At 36.3% G+C, this 14,780-nt stretch overlaps 1 protein-coding gene across 2 annotated transcripts in view; it reads left to right on the top strand.

The window, feature by feature from the left end:
* Window positions 1-14,780, top strand: part of LOC129002125 (putative 3-phosphoinositide-dependent protein kinase 2) — a 139,717-nt gene that overhangs the window by 14,934 nt on the left and 110,003 nt on the right. The window contains exon 2 of one of the 2 annotated variants that reach the window (XM_054429713.1): window positions 176-320. The exons of the other annotated variant lie outside the window; for it this stretch is intronic. Within the exon in view, the coding sequence (XP_054285688.1) occupies window positions 273-320 (48 nt within the window). The 5' untranslated portion in view covers window positions 176-272. The remainder of the gene's footprint in view (window positions 1-175; window positions 321-14,780) is intronic. 2 annotated transcript variants of the gene reach the window in all.

Below are 14,780 nucleotides of genomic sequence, written 5' to 3' on the forward strand. Positions count from 1 at the left end.
GCTGTATACTAAATTTTATGTTTGTTCGACCCTAAGCTTTCTACTTTTTTCAGTAAAGTTGTTACCTATGTGTTTTTTGGAAATTATTATTGATGTTTGAAACTTGTTTATTTTTTCCAATTTCGATACATTGAGTATGATCAAATTGTGAACACATGTGAAACTTTTGTTACAGGGCGTGTTAATTAAGAAAGTTAGCATGTTTGGTGAAATAAGTTTGAAGATTGGACCTTTACGTTGTAGAAAAAAGTTAAAGTGATTCCCGCTTACTAATGCGTTCTACCCTGAAGAGGTTAAGGAAAGCCCTAAGTAAAACGCTTGTGAGTACCCTGCATTTTCCTCTCTTCTCCTCTTCTCCATCTCCGCCTTGGAATGTGTTTTGTTGGTGAAAGTTTGTAGTTACTTTTGAATCTGTAGATTTTACTATTGTTGAAAGTAGTGTTGGCAAGTTTGTAGAAAGTTATGCAGACTCGAATGCATTAGTAATTTACTTACCGCAAACATCACAGCCAGTGCATTCTTTGCAAGATACATCTACAGTATAATCCAACCGCTTGTGATTACTGTCCTCGGGAACGCGTCACCTATGTGGTTTACCTATGTGGTAAACATCAGTCTTCAGTGAATGTGTGATATTTGCTACATCTACCTGGCCGGGTGATTCCTCATTCCCAACCCTCTGTCGGCAATCACCCCTCGAGGCACCGGCCGATGGACCAGAGAACACATGATTCTCACTATCACCATAGAATAAATAAACACCATATTACTTCATATTACTTTATATTATATCACTTCATGTTTACATTACTAAGGCATTTCTCTCCTCAGATAAATCTTGTTTAGTATGCATTACATCACAATGTTCAAGAGGACAAATAGGTGTGTGGACTACTTTAGGTATTGGCGTTGGTATTGAATGTCCCAATCATTAAAAAGATTCTTGCTCTGCTTGGTTATGCAAGGCAAAAGGACAAATACCTTTGTCTTTATATTACTTCATCTATGCTATCACCCTCTCCTACAACATTCTTATAGTGAAATATTATAGGATACAATAGATAACCTTTTGCGTGTCAAGTCCATCAAAATCACAAAAGTAGCCCATGGGAAACACTATCGAGCCCCGAAATGGAATTTCGCGACGAGTGTTGAACTATACTTTTTATCACAACGAAAACTTCATCAAACTTAAAAAAATATCTGATATTTCGTAATATATTCATTATTATAATCTAAAAACAATACGGCCGTACAATTAATTTTAGTGTAAAATTCAGCTGATTGTAACTTTGTTGATGTCAGGCAAAGTAGGCTAATGTTTATGTCAGGAAAAGTCAGCTGATCACTATTTGTTTTTTGTGTATGGAAATTGAAGATTTTGGTAGATCTCAGCTGTATGAAAATGGGCTATTTTCGAATACAGAGTGATGAAAAATGCGTTTATGTCACTATCTAATCTTAGGCAATATAAGAAATAGTCAAATAATTTACAATACCACAACATAAGGCCTATGCGACACGAGAACTCTAAATGTATGTCTTATTATCCCAACAAGATGGTAAAATTTTCACAATGATCAGTTGTAATTAGAATCATCAATTTATTTCATAATAAATTACAAGTACAATAATGGTGGAGACACATAGGAACGGTCACGGCAGGGGAATTCCGGGAACTGGCACTACACTGGTACTGCAGCAAAAGACACGGGGAGCAAAACTCAAGACGTCGAACAGCAGCCCCTCTTTTAGGGAAGTGAGCGGAAAGTTTTCGAGGGTTTGACCTTCTCAGAACCACCCTTTCCTCTTTTCTGATTTATTAGCTATATCTGTAAAAACACTTTGTCGGCTAGGCTAGAACCACAATAGTCCACGTTCTGAACTTGTGTAGGGACGTAAACATGCCTAAATTTAGTGCTGACCTAAATTTTGGAGAGAGGTCGGTTTAGAAATCTTGCGTAAAGGGGTACACAGTATGTTAAAAAGAATATAAATATAGTTTTTAAAATCTATAATTAATCTAGAAATATTACGATTTTTTGTTGTAAAATGGGGCAAACCTGGCAAGCTTCAGCCTTATTCTACCCCATTTTACAACTAAAAATCGTAATATGTCAACTATTTCTTATTCGATCTTTTTAAACTTTTCATCGTTTGGATAGGGAATTAAAAATGCAAAATAAAAGTGTTCTTGACATTTTTTTCATAAAACTAGCCGTTTTTGAGTAATTTAAGTTTAATCTAACATTGGTCTTTTCTACCTTAACCTACATACCAAGCTTTATAAAGATCGGTTTATGCAAAGAATACAAAATGGCGGATTTCTAGTTAATGAAGCAATTTTGGAAAAAAATGTTATTTTTTATTTTCTCTTTATTTTGACCTATAGAACCATTTCCCGGAGTTTGGCTGTTTACTTACGGGACATCCTGTATACATAATTGCGTTTCTTATCTTTTTTAAACACATAAAATTGCCTATTACACAAAATTCTGTATCTTTGTAAGGCGATCGTGGAGCATTTCATTTAACCTAAAAGTTTTAGTTTTGACTAATATAACATGAACACGGTGAATCTAATATTATGTCGCTGCTTATTCGACACCAAACACTAATAGTTTACATTTGAATGTCATTTTGTCTTGAATTCAACTAATTGTTGTTTCTCATGTTTTCAAACGTGCAAATGTTCTCCCAGTGAGTCGGTTCGCAGTAGGGCATTTTATTTGATAACCAATCCGTGGTATTTTTTGCAACATGTCGTCAGAATGTGTACAAAGTAGTTGCGTAAGTTTGACGAGCAGTAACCTCGACGTAGTGATATGGTTGTCTCGTGCCAGAGCCGTGCCTCGTGCTGAGGAACGTGATGTCCAACCTTCCACGTCACATTCGCTGACTGTCGCATAACGTTCATACCACTACAACACGAGACTTCCGCAAGTTTAGGAGTTGATTGTCTGTGTTTGAACAAATTAAAGACCATTTTATTTTGAAAGTAACTGTCTAGTTTCCAGACATTTCTTTTGAATAGGTTTAGGCCTACAAATGTAGGTGTTAAATGTATGTTTTGAATATTGAAAGGGGTAACTCACTTGCATTTTGACACATTCATTATTCTTCGTAACGGTTATTAGTGGCTATGTAAATAAACTAAGAACCTAAAGCAAATCAAAGCAAACTCCTTTTAGTAAGTGGTCTTCGTTGACTAATGCAAGCAAATGCAATGTATTATGATTTCCCACATATTTGATGTAGATACAATGCATGTAGGCCTACATTTAATCAGGCTGTCAACTAAGGCTTGAGCTAAGCTTGGGCTAAACAAAACGTTTCGCAGGGTTTATGAACATGTTAAATGTCACTGGTTTGGCCAAATAGTTGTGCCCGTTTGTTGAATAACGTGACATTTTCGCAAGGAGGCGGCCTTGACTGTTGCTAGGCGGGACTGTGGAAATTTCCAGTTGATCTTGGTCCGGGTCCAGGACAGCAAGGTCGACGTACTAACGGGAATATTCACCTATGTCAGGCACATCACACGGTCCAAGTCCTGGTCTTGTATCAGCAAGATAACATCATAATAGGCCAGAATAGTCACCTCGGCATCTTCAGATTTGATTGGCTTTTTAGCCATACAGCCGCACTAGGAAATTAGTAGACATGAATCTAAATATTTTGATGTACATAAACATCTTAAACCTTTCTAATTTACCCTTCTTAAAATGAAATGCAAGTCATTAAGAGGCTATCAACATAATCTTGCGTAGAATTTCGCACAAGTAGTGTCATGAGAGTTCATGGTAGTGTATCGCGTCGTCACTAATAACACTGTTGCCAGACGTTTCGTCCTCAATTTGAAGAGGCATCGGAGAAACGCCACCATAAACTCTTATCATCCCAATTTATAAACACTTAGGGCGGTAATTCCTCAACAGTTGTAGCCTAAGCATAAATTATTAAATTACTTCTCTGTGGTTTGTGCAGAAAAATTCCTTTTCTGCGGTTTGTACAGGAAAAAAAACAAAATATAGTTATGATTCAATCGTACGCCTTATAAATAATCTTTTTATCTGTTCTAAAAACCTACATCCAATGAAATTCTCTCTTTACATGCTTAGTAATGCATAATAAAGACATGAACCAAAAAAGTCATTTGTGATGTCGTAAACATATGGGAGATAGATTCAGGGTAAGGTAATGTCACGAGAAGCAAGGCTATTTTCATCGGGACCGATCATATTATCATTCTACATCAATGGATTACCAGGATAGTAAACGTCAAGCAGTTGGTTTACATCCAGTTCCTAGGAAAGTTCCCATCCAAGTCTAACAATTACTTGGACAAATCATAACCAGGCAAATTTTACTGAGGCAATTATCACCTCAAGGTTTACCAGTCGTTTTCAGTATGCATTACAGCACAATTTTTTAGTGGACAAATAGGTTTGTGGACTACGTTGGTATTGAATGTCCCGATCATAAACAAAGATTCTTGCTCTGCTTGGTTATGCTAGGCAAGGGGACAAATACTTTTCTCTTGTCTGCGATTGTAGCTCCTCAGTCCGCCGTTGATAATCTGTATTGCAAACAATCATTTAAATCACTAAATCTGTAGTTAACACAGAGTGTATGATTGGATCCAGTGAGTTGTTCATCCCAGGTATTTGACTAGTTGCGTGAAGGGCAACGCGCAAATGTCCCAGGGTAGTGATCTAATAACTGAGTGCACAACTCTCTTGATTTCTCTTGGGAAAGAGGAATTATTTGGTGGATTTGGTGCAATTTTCGGTAGCCCGGAGGCACGGCAACTTCTACTAAAGCTTACTTCTTGGGTAAATACTTGTGTGATTTAATCTTGAAATCCTGAACGTGCGATTGTGACAACTGTACAATAATACATGATCAACGTGATGTCTGAAGCTGCTATTCTCAGACGTTGATCTGAAACAAAAAAATCAAATGTTTTGTGTAGGTATAAATTAACATAAATGTTATTAATGTACAAAACAAGTTGTAAATTTATATCCATTCAACTAATTTTTGGACGGCGTAAAAAGCTCCTATGCCAAATGTGTACCCAGTCACTGGTCCAAGAAGAACGCGACTAACGTTAGCAAAAATTAAGTGCTGCAACCAGTTCATTTTTTAACTTCCATCTATAGCGTCTTGTACAATCAAGGTTGGTTGTACTTGACATAGTTTGTTTTATTATCGGTGAAAACTGCAATTTAGTAAACGTAATTCACATTAAGCATGTTAGGTACAGTTCTGTACTCATTTTAAAGATGAAAATCCTAACCAACCAATTAAATTATCATAGTATCAGTTATTTCAAATATTAGTGTAAATTTCAAAGTATTCATCAGCTCAAATGTAAACAAATATTTTCTCCCTAAGAATTACACGGACACCTCCGTGAAAGCCTCCGGGGGTCTGGGGCCTCTAGGAATGAACACTGATGGAATAGCAAAAATGGGTTGTTTGATGACAAATTTAGCCTACGTGCCACAACCTATCCAGCGACACCTTAAACTTGGTGATCGAACGTGTGGCAGTTCTGAAACAATTGTCACGAAATTCATGTTGACCGAAATATATAGATAGCCTGTCATTTACTGGCGTGATTTGGATCGTTTTTCTTTATGGATCTCGATGACGATATTTTTAATGGATCAAATTAATGTTCTTCACTAGAATTTTAAGGCGATTTTCTCGAAACTTTTGGTGTCCAACGTGATAATCTTGAACGGACTATTTGGTGAAAGGAGGGAGGTTAATACAACTTAAAATGTTACAAATATGTTGTCATTCACTAGTGCAATGATTGATGTCATAAATTGTATTTTTATAGTTCTGGACATAATACATCAAGTTTTATCAATGAAAGGTACAGGAGAATACGGACAAGACGTTGAATCTATTAATCTATAGCTTAAACGGCCATTCATTGGTGCACTCAATGTATTACTTCATGTATTTGTGCCGTGACGATCAGTAGGATATTTAACAATGATATACAACTCGCATCACATGACTCGTAGCGCCTTCAAACTGAGGGATGTGATTCAGATACATGCGTGTGTTGCGGATGTTGCCTATGAGATGAATGTCACGGCGCGCTCCGTCGAAGTATATTACAAGGCTGCTCTGCTGCCATCCCGATTATGTACATTAGTTAGTTCTGAGTTGTGTTACAGATTTTCTAACCGAATATAGTATAATTCTCAATTAAAAAATACTTTAAAATATAACTACAGTACAACTTTATTTTGTTTGATAATTTTAGTACCAGTACTGTACTTGGATTTTTAATTATGCTATATCGCTTACTGCTATTTATAATTGTGTAATATGGCATTAGTTAGTTTGTTGATACTGGCGTTGGATATTATCTTTTATTACTGGATTGTTGATTTCGCATTCGAGCAGATATTTGTATGTAACCTCAAATTAAATTGTAGCTGCCTTCGACCTTCCCCTTAAATTTATGGTTTATTTATGACCGGATTAGATTTGTCTTTGTTAGTATTATTTACTTAGTTGATAATATGAACACTTGACAGTCACAAAATGTACACGTTCAAAGCTTCGCAGCATGCACAAGCCAAAATTACTGAAACATTGTAAGAAGGATGTGCTCTTTCTAACACTAAGACACATTATAAAATGTTATAAGAGTAACATTGATCGTAACCTATATATCTAAAGATAATACAGTAGTACACAATTGCTCTTTAAGTTTATTCAGCTTGATTTGTAAATATATTACAGGTAATTTTTATTCAATTTATAAAAATCCTCGTAACAACTCTATGTTTCTTTTACTCTGAATATTCTCTGCAATATAGCTGTTCGGGACACCAAACACGTATACAATATATTTGCAATTTTAATTTACGTTTGAAACAAATGACAAAAGTAATTTTACAGATGTTCTCAATTAGTTTGCACCTAAGTAGAGCAAGACGGTAATTTTTTACGATTTGCTGCAATGCTGCTGCAGTATGTAGGTCAGGATCTGTCACTGCATTACTGATCAGGATTAACTCACACACTGACATTATCTAAAGGTTTACAATGGTTTATTGTCTATCTCGTCACAATTTTTTTTTTAACTGTCAAGTTCTACTATTTCCCCCATCATAATCGAAATAAGAAACCATACATTAATAACGGTTTAAAGAAATTCTGTGATTTTTCGTATGCAACCTGTTCTTGAAATACAAATCCATCAGATTCATTTGAGTTAGCTCCACTTATATGGTCATATTTAAAAGCTAAAAAACCCTTTTTCCCATAATCGCTTCAGAAAGGAATTAATTCAAGGTCCTATGAGGCGATACACTGTATATTTATGTTAGGACGTTATTGTTAGTCTTTTAAATACCTGTTTAACAAATGTTATCCGGTTTATAGGATTTGGTTTCGTTGTAGGACCTATTATAATGTTGATCCAGGAAGCATTGCAGGTTAACATTATTGTAATGATTAATATCGGAACACCAGGCGTTCTGTCGTACTAATACTGTAACTACTATGGACGAAATATATTAGTATTTGACATTCGACGTAATTTTAACTACTATTCTACACTATACAGTAAAACCTTGATAACAAGACACTTGTGGGGATTATTAAATAAGACTTGTTATCAAGGTTGACTTCTTATCGAGGTTTGCAACATGTGATTCGGGGTAAAGTAAATTCTAGGGGATTTAAAGACGACACTTGCTATCGAGGTTCCACTGTATTCACTTTTCACGGGTCATCAAACAATAACATTCCATTTGTGTTCACATTTGTGTGTTTTCCTTATGAGTGTTGGAAATATCTTTCTGGGACAGCCAGGAATAGCATGTTCATTGTTGTATTGCTCAGCGATTGTGTGGGTTTCCCTACCTCAAGGACGCGCGTGGAGGTGAAGCAAGGTCAATGTAAACATTCACACATTGCTGAGTACAACCGGTACAACTTTTAAACTAAATCAATTGCAAGTCCCTATCTTCAATGCTCTGATTTGGTCCGTGGAATTCAAGAAACTATTTCAAGGTCTGAACAATGTTTTTTGATATTTGTTTCTACTAATTTCTCTTATTTGTTGTCTATTCTTACAGGTGAGATTCAATTGTATATACAACCATTTTTCACATTTTGGTCACATAAAAATTTAGTACTGTTCTATCAATTCACTATATTAGTTTTTTTTATCTATTTCAACTTCGTGGGTTTGTTCCTTAGTTGGCATTTTACGTGAATTCGTATTGCGTAATAGTTTGTTGACTTTTACTTTCAAGTGTACACCTTTATTGTGAATTTAAACTGATAGCTTTTGTTTATTGATTTAATTTTGTCTTTAATTAATCTTTATTGTAGTTGTGTTTTATTTACAAATTTTAATGTGGTTGTTTTTAGTATGAAGATTTTATTTAAGCGGAGTTGTTTTTTGTTTGCTTATGTGATAAACTATATTGTAGCCTACTGCAGTTTTTTTCTATTATTAATTTTGGTCCTAGCAGTTCGTTTTTTTGTCTATTTATTTAACATCTAATTGGTTTTGTTCAGGTATTTTCCAGTGTATAAGTTTTTACCTACTAATTTCACGTTGTCCATCATTAGGCTCAATGACAAAACAGACACCCTAAATCTACAATAAATTATTCTAGAAACCTTTTAAACAACATTTAACTAGTTACATACCTTATTATTCATCAATGGGTAGTAATTACATTGTACAGTATAAATAAATCGTTCAATTAAATTGTCTCTATTGATATGGACCGCGTTACAGGCAAGCCATGTCCCTGAGGGTTCGTTTGTATTTCAATCAACTTCTGACGCCAAATTCACTTTCGCCTCTCATTTCATTGACATTAACAGATGTCAAATTTGCTCTCGTAATTGGTTTCTGTTTCGACATTAACAGAGTAATTAGATTTTCCATAATCGAATCAAAAGTCCATTCCATTATTGGACCAATTATTAGCCACTAACCATTACATGGAAATGGTGAACTTTGTCTCGTAAGTTTTAGTATTGCGGACATATTTTTTTAACGTGTACAATCTCAGTCATGACTACTATTTTGCAGAAGCAGATTAGATTTCCAAGTGGACACACTCCATATCATCAGGGTGCGTATTTTATGCTGTGTTGAATGATATTACTTAAGTCAGGGTCATTTTTTTACTAAATCTCTATGGTCAATGACAGTTAACTAATTATAAATGCCCCAGCTTGGAACAATTTACATTTATTCGAACGAGATCGCAAACCAGCATAATGGGGACGGGGTTTTATGGGGTAAAAATAGATTTTTCAAATTTTTGACCCTAAAACACAAAATTTCATAGTTTCTCTCCAAATCATTTTGTAGAGCTTCAAATAATTTTGTATATTGAAGCTTTGTTGTATTCCCAACAGTTACGGAGATAAATAAAAGTTGTAAATTTAAAATTCCCATGTTATTTTTATGGGGAATAAATAAATGGTTGTACAGTAGTTTGCTTGTTTATGTATATATTTAAACCAAATTGGGAGATTTTTTTTATTTAAAACTAAGCTATCGACATTGCAATAAAAACACATCTCAATATATTTCCTGTAGCAGTAAACCTAAGTACTCACTAAAATTAATGTTAATTAAATAGGAAATAAATCTGACAATTTTTTGGGAATATTTTAATCCAGAAATCCAGCCAGGAAAATGGAAATTCGCTTAGTCTACAGGTTTGCTGCGGCGAGGGTATTCAATTACTGGGCAAGTAATGAATCCACCGATCTGCCCAGCTCAGCTGCACGTAATGTGACTACTGTATTGTAAGAATTAATATGTTTGCAAGATTTAATTGTATTCAGTTACAGTATCTAGAGTCAAATGCTTAACAATTAGACAAAAATACATAATTTATGTCTTTTCTTTGGTGACAGGCGATCGATAGTGGACCCAACCCCGACCATTGCTCTAAATAAACTATCATGATCTTAGTCAGTAACAAAGCTATAAAGATCATCTCACACCATTCTACACTCAACCTTCACTGATGGGTGAAAATATGCACCTAGGTGGCGCCCCCATTTCAAATGATAATAATATTTTATCATGGGACATAATAATTAGACTTCAACGTTTATAGTGTACGATTTCGAAACCAAACTGCCCTCTCCTGGTGGTCTAGCTATAAAACAGCTCCCCTATAACAATATCATTAGCCAAGCGCCGTTGCACAATACCATTCCATTTTATGGTGAATGGTTTTACTGTTTCTCTGATTATTTAAATGCCCCACTATAATGTGAAGGTTGGATTGTTTAACAACAAAATTGCACGTTACATGGTTTTATGGGTTTATGTATATTTGCTCAGTTATAGTTCACTTTGTTTCTTGATTTTTTTCTGTTTATGTACAAATAGTGTTCTAGCTTAAAATAGTTTTTTTTTAGCATTCCTGTAATAATGAATATGACACATTTTATATTAATATTTGTGAAGAATCATACCTTTTGTAGTAAATAATGTGTGAGCTTTACTATAATGGAAAATCAAATCAATTACTCATTATTCATTTGTTCAATTTTGTGTTTAAAGACAGGGTGTTAGCTTGTTTGATAAATAGGTAAATGTATTTGTTTTATTACGAAGGGTATCTAGAAAGTGACAGTCGGGTTACAAAACAATATTACACAATAAGGGATAAGAAGTACACAATGTGCGATAAAAATAGGTTTTGACCCCACCGTAGAGTATTATATATAACCATAGAGTATATTACAATAACATTTCTAACCACACAAAACAATTTTCAAAGTGTAATACCATTTTGAAGTCATCCATCGGTCTATTCTTTTGGTAGGCCTACTCTAAACCCATTCTGTAAACATATGGTTGTACAGAAAACGGATTCTTATTTAATTAACCTGCTGTTTGAGAAATTTGACTACTATGGTTTACTTACTATGGGACTATTTATGGTTAGGGCATACGTGTCTTTTTTTAATGAACAGTGGTCCAATTAAAAAGAAGAGTCTTTAAATTGAGAAGAGTCTTATCAATGGTAGAAACCTTAATCTTTGAGTTTTCCCCCATAAAACCAATATATTATTAAAAAAAAATATTATGCCTCATACTCTTGTCCTATAAACAATTTTTTAAATGTCAAGTTAAAGGTACTAGGGGTCAAAATAAAGTAGGCCTACATATTGAAAATATTTGTAACTGACAGTTCAAGTTTCGAAACAACAATAAATCAGATAGTTTTGAGTTGAGTTTTTTCTTATAAATTAAAACCTGATGAAAGATTTTATTCTTTAGAAATCTATATGAAAATAATACATTTAGATTTTATTTCTCATTCCATGCGTCCCCGTTTTCTATATCCACTTCCAGCCGCTCAGATTCCCGACATTCCAGCACTGTCTGGACTCTGGTAACCCAACACGTCTCCACCCTTGTCGCTCCAGCCGCCAGCCCGACAGGGGGAAGTGGGAGTGGAACAGGGGAGGGAGCGCGGGCTAATTTTGGCGCGAACGGCGCGGCGGCCTTGAACCTGGCCGTCACTCCCGCCAGCCCGCCACAGCCACTACTCGGTGGTCGTTGACCGATGTTTTGACGGCCGTTGCTCCTCGTGGCCGTGGAAAGTGTAGAAAATAACATCGGTTGTCGACCCCCGGGGAACCACACTTGGAGGATCACTGTTTGGTCAATTAATTAGTTGCGTTATAATTGGACGACAGGATTTGGATGCGTGTAGGCCTACTCGTAAAATCGGTCTGCGCGAACTATAAAATTGTGTAATTATTCAGTAAGGGGTGGAAATGTTGAGGAGTATTTTACCAAAGTATATTAAAATTATTGATTGTAGAAAAGAAATGTAGTAATGTTAGCGTCAGATTTTTAACTTCGTTTGTTTATGATAGTAGTAGTCATATGCTCTACTGAAAAAACCGTCGGTAGATTGCCTATTAACTGTAAACCATTGTAAAGATTTTTGTAAATAGTTGACAGGTTTACAGTTAACTACAGGGGTAACACCTATTTTTTACAATTCTGAAATCCTAAGAACATAACACAGATTGATGGTTTAGCACCGATAATTTCAGTTATAATTATAGAAGATCATAGCTATAAATAAGTGAAATAAGTTTTTAATATAAATAAGTTTTTTTTAATAAATAAAGTGAGATATTTATTGTGGACGCCGTGTTTTATTTTATCGTGAATTAAGGGTAGTAAATTACAGAGACTTGTAGCTTTTCGGCTCCAAAGTAAATACATTATATTTACTTCGGCGGGCTCCTATAGCTTAGCGATTTATTTTTTCGGGGTATTTTCTTTATACCAAATTTGACGTGATTCCTTGGTGTGTGATTGTTTGCTTTATATTTTAATAGATTCTGTACAATTTTCTAAATGGGTAAGAAAAATTGTAAATGTAAATCCTACATTTTTAATCGGCAACTGTAATTTTATTTATATAGATATTTAACTAACAATGTAACAATCTCAATGCAAATACGGGGACGGTGAGGTAATTGGGGATAAATTAAACCGTTCATTCACGAAGGCCTAAAGATAATCTAGATTAGAATGGTCCTAGCCCTTTGTACGTTGAAATCTCGCTTCAGTAATAAAACGGTAGTAATAAAATGGTAGTGACACGGTTTATTTTTCGTGCGTTTGTTGATGAAGAATGATGCGGCGACTCGTCGTGCCGTGGGAGAGGCACCTCGCCGCGCCGCGCATGGGAACGGAATTAGCCTGAAAACAAAAGGTCTCGCTGCAGATTCCAGCGCGGCTGCTGCACTCTCCTCTCTCCAGTGCTATTTCCAGCCGATCCGGTCACCGAGACGCATTCCAGCGCGGGTCGAAGACCTTCCCGCCAAGTCTTCCCGCGCTTTTCTCACCTGCGCGGCCTTGGCGGTGCTGAGAGCTGAGGTTACTGACACTGACCCTGATGTTGCGTGTTGCTACAACACGTCCGATGTTTAGGATGCTACGTGCTACGTGTACCTGGGCTAAACAGTCCTTGAGATGTATCTGTTGACAGTTGACTTGTCACGATAATTGTCTGCGCTTTATTGTTGATTTGTGAACTGGCTCTCGCTCACTGATTAGAAGTATGTGTTTTGGAGAACCTGATAAAACAATCCTTGAAATAATTCAGTTGACAATGGATACCTGTAGTTTTTAAGGTCAGTTTAGATTACTTCAACTCATCAGGGTGTGTATTTTTGATGATGACGAGTGTTTGAATGAATGAGATTACAACTTTGTTACAGACTAGGATCTTAAGCGAGGACACTTTATTAAAAGGCTAATGATCAATGGCAGATAGTCCAGTTTCGAACAATAGAAAAGCTTCACTTTTGTCAGGGATGATTGGACGATCTTCTGGTTGGTTAGCTAGCTCTATTTCTAGCGCAGAATATACCGCATACCTTTGTTCACACGTTACTTTGTACTTGTTCTTTAATCGGGAAATAGTCTTTAACATTCTTCTTTTGGCAGCAGTAGAAATTTGTCGCGTAATGTGTACAATCATACACCACATGTTGACAAATTTAATCTGGTCGTTCTGCATTTACCTGGAGCAAGCGGCTTTTTCGACAGATTAGTTGGCTTGTGGATATATGTCACGTCAAAATGGCATAGATGAAAGAACTTGCCCCTAGCATATGTAGATTCAGTGAATTTGTTTGTTCAATGATGTCAGTAGATGAATCAGATAAAAACAGTTTGTGGGAATTGGACATTTATTATGTTAAGGTGTAAAAATTCAATTGTGCAGGATGTCACACGTCGCATTTATTCATACAGAATATCCATGTTTAATATACAGGCTAACCGTTTATGGACAGAAACACTCTTTGAGCTGTCGATGTTGGTTCTGTATTAATTGGTTTTGCTTATCTGACAACAGGCAGAAGAGGCTAGGAGATGCTGCCGTAGTGTCTGAGGACCAGCAAGGACGACTGAAGGATATCAGGATGGCGAGGATGCCGACGTCGGTCATTGATCCTTCCGTCGCATTCCTTGTTTGGCACACAACACACAGCAGCTCTTGGAGTAGTCGATGTTATCTGACAACAGACAGAAGAGGCTAGGAGATGCTGCCGTAGTGTCTGAGGACCAAGGACGACTGAAGGATTTCAGGATGGCGAGGATTCCGACGTCGGTCATTGATCCTTCCGTCGCATTCCTTGTTTGGCACACAACACACAGCAGCTCTTGGAGTAGTCGATGTTATCTGACAACAGACAGAAGAGGCTAGGAGATGCTGCCGTAGTGTCTGAGGACCAAGGACGACTGAAGGATTTCAGGATGGCGAGGATTCCGACGTCGGTCATTGATCCTTCCGTCGCATTCCTTGTTTGGCACACAACACACAGCAGCTCTTGGAGTCGTCGATCTTTGTTGAGTGTCCTTGCAAATCCTTGGTCTGAGGGCTGTTGGTAAAGAACACGATACCTAACTGCATTACGAGGAGGCAGTCGTTTTTTGTAGGACTAGGCCTATATTGCAGGTGGCTGTCCTCTTCTCACTGTCAATTGGAACTCAGGACATAGTTCCCATAGTCAATATCCTAACTTATTCCTGTATAAGGTGATTGTTGGCAATGCGGAATACCTGCTTGTCTGCATATTTACCATTTTACAGTAGTTTACTGGATTTCTTTTGTTTCAATGTATAATCTCCGATTTTGTAGTCTAGAATGCATATACGGCCAACAAGCTAAAGAATCACACCTTTAAAGTGGTCCATTTCACAGTTTAATGGGGTTAAA

Source organism: Macrosteles quadrilineatus, unplaced genomic scaffold, assembly GCF_028750875.1.
Source record: "Macrosteles quadrilineatus isolate MER2022 unplaced genomic scaffold, UCM_ALF_1.0 Scaffold_9__3_contigs__length_116548681, whole genome shotgun sequence".
Classification (NCBI taxonomy): Eukaryota; Metazoa; Arthropoda; class Insecta; order Hemiptera; family Cicadellidae; genus Macrosteles; species Macrosteles quadrilineatus.